The sequence below is a fragment of the Ammospiza nelsoni genome, chromosome 6, assembly GCF_027579445.1.
Source record: "Ammospiza nelsoni isolate bAmmNel1 chromosome 6, bAmmNel1.pri, whole genome shotgun sequence".
In the NCBI taxonomy this organism is placed as follows: Eukaryota; Metazoa; Chordata; class Aves; order Passeriformes; family Passerellidae; genus Ammospiza; species Ammospiza nelsoni.
The window spans coordinates 18834590-18855317 of NC_080638.1; the positions used below are offsets into that span (position 1 = coordinate 18834590).

General features: G+C 39.1%; 1 protein-coding gene across 6 annotated transcripts in view; it reads right to left on the reverse strand.

Annotated features, from left to right (window-relative positions):
- The window catches only part of BRSK2 (BR serine/threonine kinase 2), a 304253-nt gene extending 286910 nt beyond the window's left edge, over positions 1-17343 (reverse strand). For all 6 annotated transcript variants that reach the window (XM_059474202.1, XM_059474201.1, XM_059474200.1 and 3 more), the window contains exon 1: positions 17009-17343. In XM_059474202.1, coding sequence (XP_059330185.1) covers positions 17009-17102 — 94 coding nt within the window. In that variant the 5' untranslated portion in view covers positions 17103-17343. The remainder of the gene's footprint in view (positions 1-17008) is intronic.
- Between the last annotated feature and the right edge of the window lie 3385 nt (positions 17344-20728).

Consider the following 20728-nt stretch of genomic DNA (forward strand, 5'->3'; position numbering starts at 1 on the left):
AGCTTATAATGAAATCATATTTGACTAATATTTCTATCTATACCTTTTACTGCTTATGGCCTAGTCTTTGCTGAAGTTGTTTCAGGAGAGCAGCTACAAAATATCCTCACTTGAAGCAGCTTTCCAGTAGCACCCATTTGCTGACTTCAGTATGGTGACTCCTCTAAGGACACATGGAGGACAACAAGGTCCATGGTAGGATATTGTACTGCTCTGCTGTAAATCAAATTTACAGTCAAATTGCTGTAAATCCAAAGAAATGTCAATGAAGCACCAGAGTTGCAACAAGTAACAAACAAACAAAAAGCGTAGCAAGAACATAAATTTGATCCATCATTATGTAAGAGTTTTCATGTAAAACACAATCTCTGAACAAAATACAAATGGTATAAATCTGATGACCAGGGAGAATTTTAGACTCTCATGTAAACAGAACCCCAAAACTACAGGACAATGTTGGTTTAGTTGATATTTAAATACTATTTCGCATATGAATTGCCTTGCCTTACATAACTTCCAAAATGTGGAGAAACAGAAAATCTGTGCAACATCTCAGCAAGAAAACGATGAATGCCAAGAACTTCACAGCAAAGGTCACAGTACCAGGTATACCCAGCCACAAAACCAGAACCAGTAAGAAGGAAATGAGTTTTAAACCATTTTCTTTAATATCTCATTATTTTTACAAGTTAAGAGACAATAAAACCAAAGAAACTGCACATATAGAGCCTACCAACACTATAATCACACCTGGTTTTCTGTTAAGGTTACGGAATAAATCTTGGTGATTTAATTTCTCCTAGGATGCATGTACACCTGTGTTAGGACCAACACAGAAGTCTTATCGAGTTCATCACCCTACCTGCAGCAATGGCCATAAACCACTTGAATTCATTTTTAGACTGGAAGCAAACATATTTTCAGATTTTCATTAGAAAAAACGTATTTAGAATAATCAATGGGGGTGGTGATGCCTTAAGTTTTAGCTTTTTCTAGGTAGCCTCTTCAGGCATCCAGTGGAGAAGGAAAACTGCTTTTTGAATTGAAATATTACTCACTTTTGCCTCATCCGCAGCCTAGCAATTAATTTTTTTTTTTATTTTAACCTTTGAATTACCATAAACTTGTGGCAAAACAGGGAAAATTCAGGTTTTTAAAAAAGTTCATTTCCTTACTGAAGCTTTTGAATTGTTATCCTTTGGTGGATTTCGTTTAAAAACTTGTATCTCTCTCCACTGGATGGCAGAAAGCTGTTCACTTTAGTCCTCTCACTGCCAAATTGACAAGCATGCTGAAGAAAAATAAAATGAAGGGCTCAAGGTCTTTTTTTTTTCTCTTCTTTTTTTTTTGAACATGCCTGATTGAGCACCAATTTTTATTCTGCCTCCAAAAAATGAACAATAACCTACTGCAGCATGTGTTACAGTGCTGTGTTTTAAATCACTTACAGGAATCTCAATAAGCAAAAATAAAACCATGTTTTGGAGACTGTGGGTTAGGCAAGAATGAGTGATGCCTTTCTCCCATGCTAACTGCAAGCATTAAAGGTCATACATGGTCATGTATGCCCTCTAATATATAATCTGTGTGCACTGAGAGTTCTTTGCAAGGGCCAGATCTATCCCCAAACTGTGCACTAGGCTGGACCTTTGCTTCCTGACTGGGGCAAACCCAGCAAAAAGAGCCAAGCCTTACACACCCAAGAGCATCATGGGTGAAACAACACTTTTGCATCACATATCTTAGCTGGCACAAATGTCTTTTGATGATTTTCAGCAATTATAGCACAAGTTACCTAAAGTATTATCAAGTAAGGCCTCAAATTTGTATTATCTGCTGTCCACAGTATCATATTCAACCAAATACTGCCAAGGGCTCATAAGCCACAACCACTGTCCATCACTAAAAAGAACAGAATTTAATCTCTATATTAATATTTTTTATTTACTGATCTCTTTCTTCTTTAAAATGAAGCAACCCCCCCCCAAAACAACAGAGAAACCTAAGCAGTAACTTTGGTTTCACTTTACAGACGCTCAGTAGGTTTCAAACATCACAGTCAAAAATCAATACATTTTAATCCCACTAATCTTAACTGGAATTATTTGCCCTAAACCCTTCAGCATTCAACTGTTAACGAAACTGCACGTCTCCCTACAGAGCATGTACGCAGCAGCACAGCCACAGATACAGCATGATTTTGACATTTACTGTAGTCCTGGAAAGGAAACAAGCCAAATGCATCCCTGGCACAGCTTTAATAATTTCAAAATCCATTTGCACAAAACTCTGGCTTATTATCTCAAAAACAGTAAGGAACAATATTTTATTTTATCTGTTTTCTGAACTCCCATTTTTACCTCCCAGAACATAACTAAGTACTTCAAAATAGGTCTTAAGTGGCACTCAAGTTATAGCTAAATCTCCTGCCAGCAAAAGGGTAAATTTTACTCCTAGGGCACTGATGAGAAGATTCTCCTTTCCCATTAGCCAAAATATTTTTTCCAGACAGTAACTTACAATGTGACTACGCCCATGTAACAGACTCCTAAGGTCATCCCTTAAAAAAAATTCTTTGATATTTCAATTTTCAAGTTCATCAGCAGCCTCCTCAGAAATGCCTGCATTCCTGACAGTCTAGTCTTCAGAATAACCCGGGAGCTGAGCCGCCCACTTCACACCGACCTATACCCTTTCCAGGCAGCAGTTCTGGGAGCTGAAACTTACAGAGATAGTATTTTGTAAATATCAGCTCGCCAAATAAGACTGCCGGTATTATCCACGGGGTTAATTTTGTAACCTTTCTTTGTCTTTTACATCCCACTTGCAAATTTAGGTGGGGGTGGCGATGAGGTGAGAACTAGAAAGGAAAAGAGAGGAGATACGGTACTATGTGGCAGTTTAATTTGAGGCACTTTTAAAGGCTTCCCTATCAGTCTATCTGAATCTCCAAAAAACGACTTAAAAGGGGAAAAAAAAAAAAAAAAAAAAGGAAAAAAAAAAAAAACGCACACCACCAGAGGGCTGCTGCCTGCAGGAAAATGAAACTGCTGCATTTTAACACTGCAGTAGAATTCCACCAGCTCCAAGGAGGCATAAATAAAAGTGACCAAGTCATAAATCTTTTGTAACTAGAACACACAGCATCATACATAGTTTTACTCAGTGACATTTTGTTTGAGAGATCAGGGACAAATGCCCCTAAGGAAAGAAGCGACAAAAGTCAGCATAGCCACATATTGTCAAAATGGGAATATCAAAGCAATTTCTCAATTTTTTTAGATAGTTAGAACAACTTTTTAAATGCAGCCACAGAAATTTCAGCATTTATATATCAGTATTTCAATAATCAAAAGGACAAGCTATGGAAGATAAATAAAGCATAAACAGATATCATCACCTGGCAGACCGAGCTGTATGGTCTCCAGTCCATCCTCAGGTTAAAAAATAATTTCAAAAAATCACTAGACCTAAATAGTAGGGTTATCCCAGCCCTTTTCATGATGCTTTTTATTTGTGATAAAATTATCTGTGTTAGCTGGCTAACCCTCTCAGTCCCACAAGAGAAGTCAAGGATTATCTTAGTTTTACACCAGGGCATCAGAAAAAATATGTATTTTTTTACTAGTCAAAGGCTCCACCCCAAGTCAGTGACTAAGCCTGTTAAGGCCAGTGAAGACTACATAGTTATTGTTTCTGAATAATCTGCTTTACCACTGCACAATGACACGAACAGGCCCTGTATTGTACACATCTCTGCTACTCTTGAAGCCAAGAAATGTCCCAGCTAAGATTCCGTAGCATTTTAGAGATCACAAGAGTACAAACAGTGACCCAACCCTTTGAGAAGTTCAGTACCTTTAATCCCAGGAGCCTTGAGAGCACAGAATAATTTTGCACCAGAGAATTAGAACTCTACAGGACCAAGCAGAAGGTTGGCATTCTGTGTACACACACAAAAACCAAACCAACCCTGAAATAAAGTCTCCCATAAACAAAGTGTACAATGCATTATGTATAAAAATGCTCAGTTTATCCACATCTGACACATCAAATTGATCTGCAGCTGATGCAGAGTTTATCACAGACCAAAACAAAGTCACAACTGCTACAAGTAAGTAATAAGGCAAACAATGGAGAAGACAGGACTTCTACGCAGGCCAATGTTCTTTGGTGCTCTGGTTTACTTCTCCAACCTTCACTGCCCTCTGCTCATTGCTCTTTGTGCCAGAAGAGAACAGCACTACCCACCAGGGCTAGAATTCCACCTGTGACTGCAAGTTACACATAGCCTTTGATACAGATCCTTGGCCTTGCCATGTGTTCAATCCCCACCATTTCAATGAGAAGAAAAAGACCTAGAGCACACGAATTTCTCCCCTCTGATGAACTCTTCAGAAATTTGCAGTAGAGCAGACACTTGAACAGTAAATATGATGTTAATTTTGCTATTCTAATCAAGGTTGCTATGAATTCTTGTGAAGCAGTCCTCAGCTCACCTGGTTCCACAGAGCCACAGGTACTAAAGCACTGAGGATAAATAAGAATTGGTGGAGCTAGGGAGGCTTTGCAGCCATAACTCATCTAATTCAGTGGCTATAAGAGAAATGTTGATGACAGCATTAAGGATACAGATCCACAAACACTGCCTATTTTTGCAGCATTTTGTCTGAGCAGGACAAGGCACCTGGTAATAAAGATGGCAACTTTCCCAATCATGCTAGTAGTCTGGTTGCTCCTTTCCCTAGCAAAGATGAAGTAATGATAAATATAAGGACATCTTCTCCATCCTGAAACTTAATGCAGACTGGTTGGGTAATTTCAGTACAGGTATGTATGTATGGAATACTAGAGAAGAATTACTACTAGAAGTATTAAAACATGTGCTTGCCTTAATTTGTGTGTTAGCTGAGCAGACAGACTTCTGCTTTAATGATGAAATATAGTAATTTGTAAAATGCTGGGCCTGTATTTTCAGTTTGAATTGAATTTGCTTACAGTATCATTCCACTTAGTGCTCTAATTTGCTTGAATATTCACTGCAGAGATGTATTCCTAGGCTGCTCTTAACTAGAACACTGCCTCTGCTGCCATCAGTGAGAAGCTTGCTCATGAGCCAAACTCCCCTCTCAGATAAACGTGAGGAAGGCCTTGAAGTCACTGAGACTGCACAGATGTAACTGAGTGGGGAATTTGCCTAAGTAATACCTTCATCACAATCAGGAAACAACCAGAAGTAAAAGAGAAGTAATTTCATAAATATGAGCAATGAAATAAACCACAAACCCAAAGAAAAGCAGCATGAGACTAAACCCAGAAACTCTCGGACAGATCGCTCTTTATTGACGATGATTACTCATTTTAATCAAGCTTTACTGATTTACAGGAGTGGGAAGTTTGGGGGGAAAAGGGTAGATTTAATTAGCTTCAGAGGCTAATGACAAACTTGAAGGCTGGAGCTCACAAAGTGTAAGGAATCTTAAAAGCTGTGCCACTCATAGCCATGCCTTTACAAAAAACCAAATGCTTGCGTTTAATGAGGCGATAGTGCCTGCGCCATTGCCAAGTGCTAATATAATACTTGGCTTTGTCTTTGGTGACGATTCTCTACAGACAGGCATTGCAAACACACAAACGGCTCTCAGTCTTCCTCTCAGATTTCTGCAGGAAAGGACTACTTCAAATACTGCCACTGTACCAAAATGGATACATGGAGGAAATGCAGAGAGAGCTCCCTTCTTCCCACACTCCCCGAGCACTGAGCTCAGCTTTCTGCCAACAGAAATGCCCAAGTTCAAGTCTCCATTGCCCTTGCTTTGCACGGCTCCAGCAGCAGCAAGCAGGCAGCAATCCAGCCTGCCAAGCTGTGTGGGGATTCCCCAGCATTAGGGAATCATAATGTGCTGTTAGCACCACCATGTCCTTCTAACTTTGGTATAAGAATCTTAGCCAAGGTGAGGGCAATATCTGAAGAGCAGCTGTATTGCAGCAATCTCGATCTGCCACAGCAGCATCTCATGGCCCTCAAAACCAAGTGAAGATTACAGAAGCTGTGCTGTTTAGGACAGCTTTCTGTTAACCTGATATTTTAAAGGAAATAAAATTTAAATGGTCAGGCTGTCTGTCTGCAATTCCCCCATAACATCAGAATCCATTATCAAGTCTGAAAGAGCAGGGAAGGGAAAGGGAAGTCTCTAAGATTTGACAAATTCAATGGAGAGTGCTGAATGTCTGTGGAAAAAAACTAAGACTAAAACTATCACTCCCACTACAGAAAGCTCACTTGTGATTGATTCTTAATGTATTTCAAGAGAAAGAAAAAAAGATGGACAAGCAGCAGATACAGCTCCAAATAAGTCACAAACATTGTCCTCACCTAGTCCAAGAGACAAGGGACAGAGAAAGAGCAGGAGCAGCAGGGAACTATAGGGTACAAAACTGGAGAATACAGAGTTCTTTGGTTTTACAGTTCACTGAGCAAGTTATGGTTTAGCTGCACAGGATAACAGAGAACGTCAGAAGAGTTGAGGCTGGAAGTGATCTCTGGAGATCACCTGGATCAACACCCTTGGTCAAAGCACAGCCAACCAGAGTGGCTGCTCAAGGCTTTGTCTAGTCTGGATTTACACAGATGCAAGGAAGGAGACATCTCTTGGCAACCAGTGCCAGGTGCAACCCACTCTCACAGTGAAGGAGCTTCTTCCTATATTTAAATGGAACTTCCTATTCACACACAAAGGCCTGACTAGGATTAGTGCCTTAGCATGAATGGGATTACATGCAGATAATGTAACACAAATTATCCTTCCCCTCAGTTCACAAGCTAGGCAAGACACATGAAATGTGGAAGAAAAAATATACACCTAAGAGAAAATAATTCTCCAAAGACATATGGTGCATCAGTATTCATTTCCCAAAGACAAAGCATCTTGCCTAAGTAGGAGACAACCATAAAAATACCTTGTTTTTTAGTCTACCATGCCCATACAGTTAAGAAAAAAAAATCTGACACTAACATTTGCTTACTTAGACATGGGCTATGTCCTTGAGTATTTCTACCAGCCCTTCAAGCAGTAAACATGAACCTATTTAAATAGAGCCTGAACAATTAAGGGTCTCAGCCTTGGAACTGTAACATCCCCAGAAATTTTCTGAAGATACTTTCCTAGCATCTTAATTAATTTTCTCTAAGAGATTACAGCAGTAGAAAGAACCAAATATCTGTCTATTAGCCTCTAGATTAGGATGACAATCTTTGGATCAGTTTCCATTTTGAAGAGGCAAGATAATGCCAAACATTTAAACAAAGATAAACAAACAAAACCCCAAAAGCAACCAAAAGAAAAACTGACCAACCAAAAACCCCACAAAAATGCAGACCAAAAAAATGGATGATGAGGACTTCAAAAAGAAAACCATAGCCCAAACCTGTACCTGCTGCCAGCAGGTTTTCTCAACAGTCAAGCTACCCATCATTCAGAATCTGAAAATATGGTGAGAGTTTTGTAATAGAATACTGGGAGAGATTAAGGGATTCCAGTATGGTAAAAATCTTATAACAGTCAAATCCATTCCTTAATCTTGGGGACAGGTCACACTCATTAAAAGGCATTCACACAATCACTAAATGAAACTCACCCAGGGCAAATGGCTGGCATGATAAGTAACCCAATCCTCTGCTGGCAAACAATCAGCAAAAGACATCAGAAAATTTTTAGCATCCCACACAGTACATTTAACAACACAAAGATTTGGGATATGAAGTCTTATTTTCCCACTTAAACTTGTGCTTTAATGCAAATGCAACAAAACATTAGTCTTATCAAAGTCTTACACTGGATGAGCACAGACTTCATCAGAGCAGGGCATTTATTTTATTTTTTAATATAATTTTTGAAAATGAAATTGTACATCTCCAGCTCATGTTTGGCTGCAAATATGTTCTTGAAGGTCCCTCTTCTTCATAAATTATATTCCTGTAAGGCAGACAAGCCATCACTATGAACCTGGGCTTTGGTGTGCCTCATCCTGGACCAAAGCAACAAAACAATCACTTTTCCAACTGGAGTATCTGTGTAAAAATCTAGTGTCTGCACTGCTAGCTATGCATAAAATAATTAAATAATATTTAAGATATTATTGAAAGTAAATTAAGAAAAAAATTTTCTAAATTAAAAATAATTAAGAAAAAGAATGAAAGAAGATAAAGAGCTAAGCAATTTCATCATCATTCCCTGCTGGATCAGTTTGAGGACCTGGCACATTCTCATTTGCAGCTGCTGTTCCACTTTGATAGACTGACACTTAATAGTTCTAAGAGTAGGCTTTAGACAAACAGTAAAAAAAATTAACATTTTTTTGTCAAGTCCAGTTTGCTTCTTCCAGAAACCAGCTCCTCCATTACTGCTGTTGCAGTCAATAGTGCTTTTGATAGGTAAAATACAAGGGGAGCCAGTTTATGGCATTTAAAGCTGAACACACAGAGCAATGACACTGCAAAAACAGTGTGTTAATACATAGGTAATGTAGACATTCTTAAAAAATACGTACATTACCACACTGATTTGTTTTCTCCCCCATTAAGCATATAGTGCAAAAGACAGCAAATCAAAATTGCTAAAGCTTCAGAATAAAAAGACAGCACGTTGTTTTGTAAGTAGAAGCAGAGAGCCAGAAGAGCACTTACTAAATGGATGCCTGAAAACACTTTTCCTTTTTAGAAAAATTAAAGGTAAGTACTTGACTGGAAATATTACCATGCTTATAATTCCCACATAGTGTTGGAACACTGAAATGAGAAAGAAAAATAGACAGTACTTGCACCCCACCGTAACCCATCTGACCATGATTTGTCTCCTCAATATCCCCCTGCACCCTGCATTAACCCATTTGCTGTCAGCTAATTCACAGATCACAGTGCAAAGTTTTCACCAGCAATAATCTCCTTTTGTCAGTGGCTGGCAAACTCCTTAATTATACCTTAATTATCTTTAAAAATCACTGATTATCAATGGATGGATTATTAAATAAAAAACTGAAAAGCACCCTGTTATCTGTGGTGAGCTACACAAAGAACAGTCCCTTCCAGTCTAACCTTATCCCATCTCAAATTAATAACGTTTATGTGAAAAAACCAAAAATTTAAAAAGCATTCCCCAAAGTAGGTACAACAACAGTCTAAAAGCCAGAAACTGCTTAGCACAGCCATGGGGTGCAGAACAGCAAGCCTGGCCATTAGAACTCCATGAAAGAGTTATTTAGGGCAGCTTTAGGGCTACTTTTTATCAGCTTGCCTGATAGGTCTCTGTGGCCTTCAGGAAATAATAAAATAATTTCCTCAAATAAAACCAAGAGCACTAACAATTCAAGGAAAGTGTCCTACTCCACCACCTCCAGCACTGAGCATCCATCAGCCACCTGCACCAGCCTGAAGGTGACTCTGCCCTCCAGGAAGGCAACAGCACCACCTGCAAGAGAATGTACCTGGGTTTGCCTAAACACACACCACCATTCACCACCTTTGTCCATACTGCTTTCTGTCCTTAGTCTCATGACACACTTGCATTTAATAGCCTTTAAAAAGTTTATCCCAAGGTCATTGCAAAAAAAAAAGAGTGCAATCCTGTTTATACAGTCCACAGGACAACTGCACCCTCATAGGCATCTCTGCCACAATGACACATCCAAGAACAGAATGCTTGCAGCTACATCAATAGCCAGTACTGCACTTCTATGAAAGGAACCAAAACAAATTCTGCTGTTCTACCTGAACTCCACTCAAACCCAACTTTCAAAAGCTATGAAGCAATGGAAAAAAATCTTCTGGGTAATTTTTTTAGTGTGGTTTTTAACATATTTTTATTAGTAATGTTTCTAGTCTGTAAATATAATTAATTCATAAAAAATTTATATTCCTATTCAAAATTGAATGTAGAATAAGTAAAATTAAACTGGATGAACAACATTAATATGCTCTAAAAGTAGTCATTTTATATCAAATTTATTCTGGTCACACTTCTGTGCCTTTTTCAAAGACTTTCTGGCAAACTCACATCTACCAAGCATGGATGCTCATAGGAATAGTGTCCAAACTGTCTAGAAAAAGTGAATTTTTGGTTTGAACTTGCAAACATCTGCATTGGAAGTGCTTGCACAACGATCTAAGCAGAACTAAATTCTCTTATGCAATCTACACAACAGACTACATTCAAGAGTACAATTCAAATCTTTGAATACTGCATAAGTGCAAAGAATCCATAAGTGAGGTAAAGACAGTTGGGGAAAAGAGATAAAAATAGCTGTTTGCCAGAAAATCTGAAACAAATAAGGATTTAAAGGAAATCACTCTGCATTTACAGACACTGCAGATGAAGATGGTTCAAGTTCATTAAGAACACTATTTACAACAAATTATTCATGTTATTCTACAGATCATTATGGCTGTTTTGTAGAAAAACATAATGTTTATGCATGAACTGGAAATGGAACAATCTCCTCATATTCCATAAGCAGAATGAACAGCATTATTGACTAGGATTGCTAAACATCTTGTGCTTGTTAAAAAAAAAAACAAAAAAAACCCCAGAAAATTTCTTTGGGATATTTCTTAATAGGACCATCCACAACAAACGAAAAAAAAAAAAATCCACCCTCATCCATTTATCCCAGACTTGATGATCCTTCTACTGAATTGAGCTCAACTTCAAATATGGACTGACTTCACAAGGGCAAATTACAGTATCTTAGCATTTGAACAGGACCACTACTTGAGCATTCATTTATGTCTCTGCCTTTACTGCACCTCCATGGAAATCTACATCCAGGCTTCCACCTTGTCTTATTGTGACTTCTCTCCTATGTGCATAGCACAGTCCTCATGCAATGTCTTTTACCTCAAAAGGTATTACTTCCAAACTTCTCATTTCCTTTCCATTTTTTCTGAAAGCTGGAATTTTTCCACCATCTGCATTTGTTCTATATTAAGCACCTGCTAATTTTTAGGTGTGTATCACATTTATTACTGCCATTGCAATTATGGTTTAACTCTCTACAGCACATTAATATTAAAGACTTCCCAAAATGTAATGTATGGAGTAAATTTATGGTATTCTGAAAAACATTGCAATGCTGGAGAGTCCAAAGCATTCACTGGCTGCTCCAGTCAGTTTACAAAAGGAATTGTAAGAACCTACCTAAAATACTACTCTTTGTTCTTCTCAGAATAACAGATTTTCTAGAGATTAAAAGAATTCATCTCAAGAAGTAAATTTTAACAAGAAGATTTTTTCCTTTCTTCAACCTCTCTCCTCACCCTAATGCAGTCCTCCTTGCTGGGGCAGAAGAAAATGGTATTAGAACAATAACAAAAAGTAGAAAAGTGCTTGAACAGTGCAAGAACCCTATCTGTGAAATCAGTGCTTCCACAGTTCCTGCTGGCATCTGGAATTTAATTATATAGTCATAGAATTGTACTCATTTGACAGTATCCGAATTTAACAACTCTTGGGTGAGAAAGCTTACTGTGCTTCACAAAGAAAAACAATAATCCAGAGCCTGCTGTCATTTCCACAAGTTCATAATAATTCTGCCACTGACAATGAAGTAAAAGATTAATGGCATGCCCCTACAAAGTTTTCAGAAGGACAGAAGTCAAAATTAATTTTCACTGCATTTCGCAAACAGGAATTTGCTAATTCAAACAATAAACAAAACAAAACAACTAAAAAGAGTGAAAGTCATAAACAGGATAGCTGAACTTTCCAGTTCAGACAAGTAGCAGGGTAATACTAGTTTATTTCAGTCAGTAAAGCAGGCAAAGCAGTACTTTTGAAAGGTATATAAAGTTAAGAAAGACCAAATCTATCAAAACTCATAACCTTTACTTGATAATCCATTACATGTGAGTCACTATGACATAACCTTCCTTGGGAAAATTTCATTATTAAGACCTCTACTACCTCCAGTACTGCTTGCAGTATTTATTTCTGTGATTACAAATTCAACATTTAAGTCTTCACAGACTATAATGAGGAAGAGTATGGGTTCATACTGCTTTGAAAGAAACTTTCATAAGGAAAGCAAAGTATATGTATGAAAATATTATTAGGATGTATACTGGTTTGTTGTTTGCTTGTTTGTTTAAAAAGGCCATGAGGAAAACTGCAATGATTTACACCTCTTACAATGATATATCCATCTAGACAGCTAAATGGAAGAAAGCTGTTATCTCTAGGTCCAATACGCTGTGTTAGAAAAAAAATTATAGCAGTATGAATGAAGAGGACATACTTTGTTTAGCCTACTTACCTAAGAAAACCAGGCTTCTGAGACCACATTGACTACCCAACATTCCTTTAACAGAGCTGAAGTTTTCAACCAAATTTGACAGAGACAAATAAAAAAATTAAGAAATTTCAATTTCTGCCAGCGTCATGGAAATAGATGGGTAAGGCTGTAAAGAAATGACCTGTTTAAGCTCTCACTGAATAAAAGGCTATTAAATTCTCTAAGACCCAAATTTAATTATTTCTGTTCTTACATAACCCAACAGCACAGTGCTGAACACCTCGCTCACGGCTCATATATAATGAACATGTTATACACCAAAATAGCTGTAAGCTATAAGGGGTGCAATGCAGGAAAGGTAACCCCTACACTTTTTGTGAAGGTCAAAGTGCCATGAGTTTCAAGCACGACTCTCTCTACCAGGCTTAAAACAAAACAAAAGGAACATAAGAAAATGAATAAGCAACATTAAACTTCCCATGAAGTTTATCTCAATGTGAATAGACTCATTCCCACTTAGAACTAATGCCTTATTGCTTGTAGACAAATCAGCATTTTAGAAATTTCCACTAGGCACTGAATTGGTGCTACAGCAAACAATGATGCCAAAGCCTATACAGTGACTGTCAAATGAAAACACATGAAAACCCTCCAAAATGCTAAAGACCTTCACAAGAAATACTTCAGTTCCTCATCTTTGCACTCATTAATAAATATTCACTACAGTCAATCTGAATTACTGTTAAGAGTTTCAAAGGTGAAACAGGTGTTAATGAGGCCAAAAGAAATACAAGAACAGAGGTAACTGTGGAATTTAAAAAAAAATAGACCAAGGAATACCCAGGAAACTGTTTTCATGTAAAATTAGTGGCAAATGAAGAAAACCTGTACCTAAAGCTATAACAATGGTTCATGATCAGGTGTGACAGGGGCTTCTCAAGGCACATTGTTTCCATGTGTGTTACTGTAACAGGACACACATCCTTTGCTCACTACTGTTAATTACAATGAAAACCTCCTATAATTAACTGTAAAAGAATGTACCAATGGAACTGAGATAAAACAACCTTTCCCCACACATCCATATATATACACAGCAGTGATTTTTTTACTCTGGCAATTCTGCAAAATAATTTTTTTAGTACAACAATAAAGGTTCTGATGCCTCTCATATTCTTGCAAGATCATTTACATAGAGATTCCATAAGCTATTCCGGCAGATGACGTCAGGAAGAGGTGCTCTAAATTCAACCTATTACAAAAGCAAACCATCTTGCTACAGTACTCAAATGGGATGTCAAATTCATACGCTGCATTATTAAACAGAATTTTTGTCCCTCTCTCATTCCCACTAGGGGCAAAGATCTAAGCCCAACCATTTTTCAGCACTGCCCTGTGTAGCCCCCTCCCAAGTTGTGTGCCTGAGAGGCCCTAATCCTCTCTTTGTGGCATCGGCCACCCTCGGCAGGCGTGACGCACCAGCCCAGAAGGCTGCTCGGGACAAGTTCTGCATATCTGATCAATCAACACTTTCAGTTGTTACCCACCAATGTGAACAGAAGGCTTTTCCCTGTCAGTTTTGCCCACCCACAGCCAGATGTCAGCAGGTCCCACTAACGTCCCAGATATCACAACCGGACCTCTCTGCAGGGACCAGTAGGTTGCTGGTAAATACATTTTTTCAGCTTTTAATGTGGCAATCCGCATGAACTTCACAGAGAGAAAGCCAAAGAGAGTTTTACCTACCATTAAGTCCTCCCTCCATGGAATCCTAAGTCTGCTCTGAACTATGAATGAACCCTCACTCCTCCCCAAAACCCCTTCTTCTGATGCCAGTTATTGGAACAGTCAGTGAGCATGGGTTTGTATAACGCCCATGTATCTGGGAGCAAAGCTTGACCTGCTTATCTAAAATAACTTTATTGAGTCAATAATTTTTTATTCTAAATAAAAGTGATGGATATGAAGATCACTGCAAAATGGACAGGACTTTGCAACAAAACTTGCATTTCTTTCTATTAATCATTACATTTTGTCAGATTTTTCTTCTCACTCTTCCTCATCCCCTTGGAAAAAAAAAATTCTAAAACATTACCTCCTAATCTTCCAAGCTTCAAAGTCAAGCTCTAAATGAATTAATACAATCACAACTTCCTTCATCTGTAAGCCACTGCAACCCAAATGCCAAGATACCCAACACACTATGGTGAATCAGGCCCTCTTACTGCACTGCTTGTCCTCTCCCTGAAATGCTGCAGGTTGCCAGCTTACCCACCAAAACAAGCAGGATGAGGATGAGATACATGGCACACACTGGCTATGCCATTCTACATGCTCCCAAATGTGATTAGCACAGAAAATGCGAGAAGACCAGAAGGCATCTTTCCATATTTAGCCATCTATGTTTAATACTGAGTTAGATTTCACCTCAGTGCATTATTCCATTAATCAAGGGTGGGTATAAAAAGGGAGACACAGACTGACATCAGCTACTTTCAAGATCTCTCTTCCTCCTTCCCCCACCTCCAGCTTCTATGACACCATGTATTGTGCATTTCATGTGCATTCATGTGTGCAAACAGCAGAGACTTATCTATAAAGATGTTATATGGTAAAACTGCAAAAGGAAACTTTCACCCTTGTCCAGCTGGTTGAATAACTGCAGAGGCCAACAGCAGCAAGCCTCTAAATACATCCTGTTCTTCTTTCTCCACCCCCACGTCTCTAATCACTTAGGAGGAAGATAGGAAGATTAGCAGAGAGGAAAAAAAACATAACCAAAGCTGCAGATAACCCTTTAGGACCCAACGTCAGGCTATAAGAACATGGAGCAAAAGGTTAATGCAGCTGTATTTTCAGGAATCTCAAGCACAATTGCATTTAAAGGGGAGGGAGGGGTACTGAGAAGGTGAGAGAGAGAGAAAAAAGGAAATGGTGATGAAGGCAAAAATGAATTTGTCATCTACAGCTGGCTCTTTGATCACCTGGAGTATTCAGGAAAGGATTATCAGCAGAAATAGGGCAGTTTTATTAACATTATATCGCAATTTTTCTTGTAGGATATTTTCATTACCGTCATCAAAACAGATTTTAGTAAGAACACAGCTGCAGGAGACCCACTGAGCTATGCAAAGGATAAAGGTGGTAACCAAAACAGTGACAGGGAACTACCTATAGCAGCTGATTTACTGAAGAGATTTGGGGAAAAAAAAAAAAGAAATATAAATAAAAGTCACTTCCACTAGAAGACAATGTCATCTTCATCCATGTCTCTGAACGGTTGCTATGGGGTTGTGAAGAGGAGGGGAAGGATGGGGGGGAGGTTATAATCAATCATCTCAGAAGAGCATTGCTTCTTACAGAGAAAGATCTGGATTTTGACTGTGTCCCTAAGAAAATTGCGGACTGCAGAGCTGCTGCCACGCAGGGCAGTGAGGAAGCAGGCAGAGCAGAGGCAGCAGCTGGGGATGGAAACGCCTATTAAATCCTTTAGACAACAGATGGGCAAAGCTCGGCTGGGTTATAAAAAAAAAATACACCACAATGCATCATGTTTTATTGTCCCACCATAATGAACAACACTTAACACCCACATGCCCAAAGAAGCCCCCCTATGGCTGATCTTACCCCTTCCCTAAATTATAACCTCAAGCCTCAATCCACTTTTGGGGGGATCCCAACCCAATGAATTTGCCAGATGCCATTGCTTACTGCACCTGTTACTAAAAATAAAATATTTTAAGAAGGAAGACATTTGGGCTTCTTTTTAAGGGTTTTTCTTCCAATTAATACTCCCCTGCCCTTGAAGTGAATATGCTACCCAAGCAAGCAACAGTAAGTCCAGATCTTGAACGCATTTAGGGGATCTAATTATGTCATGTAGGGCAGAAGCACCTGCTCCCTGCTAATTCCCTCCACTCGCTTTCCTCTTTTTAATATTTCTTACCATTGTTCCATTCAGGAAAATCTGCTGGGAGCAAGTTTCATAAACAAGCCTTAAGAAAAATAATTAAATAACCTCCCTTCCCCCCTCCCAACCCCTCCTACAAAAACACAGCATAACCAGAAAGAATTCTGCTACCGATCCTCTATTTTTCTTTTATTTCAGACCCTACCCACAAAAACCACCAGCCCATCCATCCATATTTGCTAAATACCCACAGCAGCCAGTGCCAGAGACATACTGTACATATTTCCACCAACCCCCCCCAACTGCACCTTAAGGACTACACCCTTTTCAATCATGATGTCATGAAATACTGCTGGTGACTCCCCCACTACCACCACCACCACCTCCTCGGTACTACAGGCTGTGAACCTTTAATTTCAATATAATTTGATTAAAAAGAAAAATGCTCCTAAGTAGGGCAGTGAAAAAACGGATGTGAAAATTCACTACCAGCAGATCATCTATTTTTTCCTCTGCATGCACTCTGGCTGTCATCAGAACAACACCCATTAGCAGGAGTAATGAACATAAAGCATCCTGGGCTTTTTTTCTTTTTCTTTTCTTTTTTTCAGGATAAAAGAAAAAAAAAAAGGAAGAAAAGAAGGAATTAAAATGAAAACTAAAAATAAATAAAGGCCAAAATCCCCTATGAATATTATCTTCACTGAAACAGCAAATGGGAAAAGCTGAACCCTCGAACACCCCATCCCCGACACCTCGCCGGCTGCTACAGCACCTTCCCTCTAGCAGCGGTGCTGCTGCAAAGGAACCAACCTGTCTGTCCTTTTCCTAGGGTTTTCTCCAAACGATAGGGTCCAACATATTGTGCATGTTGAGCTCCGCTGCCTTCTTTCCCTGTTGATGTCATTTCTACCTGGATCTGTAATTCTGCAATGTGTATGTGCTGATGAGCTGGAATTTCTCTCTCTGCAGCTCTTTAAATTCCCACTTTGCAGCTGTGCAAGCAAAGCACTCTTTTTTCTTTGCTTTAGTCCCCTTGGTTGCAGATTTTCGTCTTCCTCCTCTTTCTTTCCTCTCTCTCTCACGTGCTTGTTTTCTCGCTGGGTCTGCTCGGGACGCCGAAAGACGAAGGAGTTGTTTCAGTGTTCAAAGAGGGGGACCTGCGATCCAAGCCCGAGGAGCATGATGCTGGTGATCCGAGCTCCGCACGCCTTGTTCTCTCCAGGAGCTGTTCAAGGGAGAGCCAGAGCTGGAGCAGCGGAAGAGCCGGGGCCGCAGCTGTGAATGGCACCGAGAGCAGCCAATCCCCTCGCCTCCCACCTCCTTCTCCCCTCCTCCTTCGCTACCTTTTCTTTTCCATCAGCAGCAGTTGCTGCCTCTGCCTGCTACAGAGCATCATGACCAATGGCAGCAGCAAACACCTAAGTTCACCAGCCTATTGATAAGGCACAATTAAATATAATTTAATGTGTATATTAATTTAAGACCCAAACATATTTTTTCCTTTTTTTGTTCTTTTTTTTTTAATCCTCTGAATTCCACTATGCAGCTGCAGATTATTAAAGAAAAGGCAAGATTGTGGTAGGAAATAGGAAAGGGGAGACAAGCTACTTCTGAAAACGAGCCTGGGAAATTATTTGATTCTATTTGATTCTGGCAGACCTCTGTCTCCTGGGGGTTTTACCCTTTAAAGAAAACCTTGAGGAAAGAGGGGGGTTGTGGGGGAGAAGAGAAAAATACCAGGCACAATTCTGTAACCACTGAACTCAGTGACAGACCTGCTTTTGAATTAGATAGGGAAAAAAAATCTTTGGGCCCTTAGTGAACAGATCAAAAACTGAATGGCCACTCTCTTAATTAAAATTGCAACCGAAAATCCAGGGATTAGATGGCAATAGGAGCAGATTGTCTGATCCACAGGCACTATACTAGCAGCGTAAGAAAACTTTCATTGTTTTTGTCCAAGTATGGCTGTGTTTAACCTTCAGACATTAGGGAGCTGGACAAAAGAAGGGATTCTGCAGATACGTCAAGTTCAGCAGAAACCTATGTACTTTCTGGATTCAGGACTGTACAACAGTTTCAGCCAGTCTCCAGGGATATCCAGCTGAAGCTGTTCCCACACACACAGGTTCCATTTTTACCCTCTTTTCCCTACTTCAGACAGAAAACTGGTCAAGATATTGCTATTCAAATTCCAACTGAGACACAGAGCAAGAATTTTTGAGTCAGGGAAGGTAGCCTTGACAAGCCGGTAAAGAGAGAGGAAAACTTTTACAAGCCTTATCATTATCTGTTGCTCACTGGAAGAAGACTACTTCAGGTTTGTTATTTAAACCCTTTTTATTTTTTTTTTTTTTGAAGAGGGAAATTGACCTTTTTAAAATATCTATATCCAGAAACAACAGATGCCCTTGTAAATTAGAATAAAACTAGAAATTGGCTGTCTACCTGTACCACAGACAACATGACTATCCACCAAGGTGCAGAGGAGTTAGTAAGAGGAGGAGGGAGGAAATCGGGCTTAAGCAATTCCAAGATTTCTTCAGGAAACAAAACCTTAACACTTGGTGTGGGAAAAAAACAACCCTGCTTTGCCCTTTACTGTTCACCTTTATTCACTTCTAGACTGTGTCAATGCAGCAACCTGTAAGCAAAGTCCCAAACACCATCCCCATTCCTCAGCTTCCCCCTCCACAGGTACCCTGTGTGACCACACACTCCTTCCCAGCCAAGCACTGCTTCTGTGAATTTCCAGTGGCAAACTGTCCCTTCCAACCCTCCAGGTGTTTCCTTTGCCCTTACTACTCAACTCAACTTCAAATTGCCATTTCTCCAAGCTCCCCAGACCTCTCCTTGTTCTCCCACATCCCTCAGAAGACCTCCTTTCCCTCTGGCTGACGAGCCATGATGGGACCGTTCCAGGAGAGGCACCATGGTGGGAGAAGCACTCTCCCTGATGGGCTCTTGCCTACAGAAAACAAATACTGGGGGCAATTGAAATGTATCATGGTTTCTGATGTTTTACTCCTCTCTAAATATCTGCCCTCCCACACTGTCAAAAAGTCCCAACAGACAGTAAGTAACAATGGTGAATTGTGGCAATGTGTGCATAGCTTGCAGAAAAATGAAAATATTGTTTATTTGTATCAACTAGGTATCCACCATGTTAATAATGCAGTGGGTGAGTATCAGCATAGATCAAAATCTTTTTTAATTCCAATATTTGTATCTTAAAAGGTATTTAATACAAGATGATGATGATGTCTGTATGTAGATGAACCATATGTGGGTCATGTTGTTAATAGAATGACAAGAAATCAGACAATGTTGTCCATCCAAGTCCAAACTTGTATATTTCATATTTGTTTCTATTTGGCATTCAGGAAAGTGGGTTAAGAGACACGGATGTTACAAATACCCTCCTTCTGCCACAAAACATGTGTCAGTTTCATGGCTGGAATAAGGTCAGAAACTTAGTGAAGTTCATATGATCCTGACTGGAGGATAAAACAACACAAACAAACACAAAACATCTGTGGCACAACCCCCCCCCCCCCCACACCTTCTCCCTCCTCCCCCCCACCCCCCTCCAAAACCTCCCATATCCTTTTGGTCTCGTTTAGTTATGTTATTACGTTATTTTGATTCTGTTGGAATGTCCTTCTGTATAGCCTATTGCAACAATTTCAACCTTTTGTCCTAAACTCTTTTTGAAAAAATGCTTGGACATTTCTTGATTACTGAATAATCAAATAGTTTGGGGTTTTTTTCTTTTTTTGTTTAATTTTATGGATTTGTTCGTATGGAGCCAAATCCCATTTATCTGTACCCCTTTGATCTGAAACTCAGTCCTTTGAATCTAGGTTATGTCCCCCTGGTGTGAATTACTTATACAATAACTCCCTCAATTATTTGAAGCCCTGTTTATCCAAATGTTTTGATGTTCCAAAAGTATTTTGAATAAACAGGACTCTGCTGTCATTGGATATATCAGATATCTTTGGGGATGCATATGGGATGATTTCCCCTGACCTTATTCTGTATAATCTTGTGCCTAAATGAACAAGAAGTGTAAACTTAAGTGTATAGTTGGCATATTGGCATAATCTTAGGTTCTTGTACTCTTTCCTCCATTATTTTTCTTTTGTTATTCTCATTTAAGGACTAAATTTCTCTCAGGAAGGACTCAACAATGATCCCAGAAAAAATTTTGCTGGAGTATGGAGTGAACAAAAAAGAAATTATTTAGAATTTTGCTGTTTTATCATACTTCTGGGGGAAAAGGTGAGCAAAAGATTGGCGCTTTTTTTTTTTTTTTGTATTTTTTACCCACTCCCATTGACACTAGCTTGTGTCTAATGAAAGTCTTTATTATAATTTGTTTTCTTAGATGCTTGTCATTGCCTTTCCTCTTATTCCCATAAAAATCTTAAGGGTCAAGATGGATCATGAGATGATGAAAAAAGCTACAGGAAAAAACAAGTCCATGAGGAAGCTTTGTTTTCATGTTTTTCACTTGTTCAGTTGAAT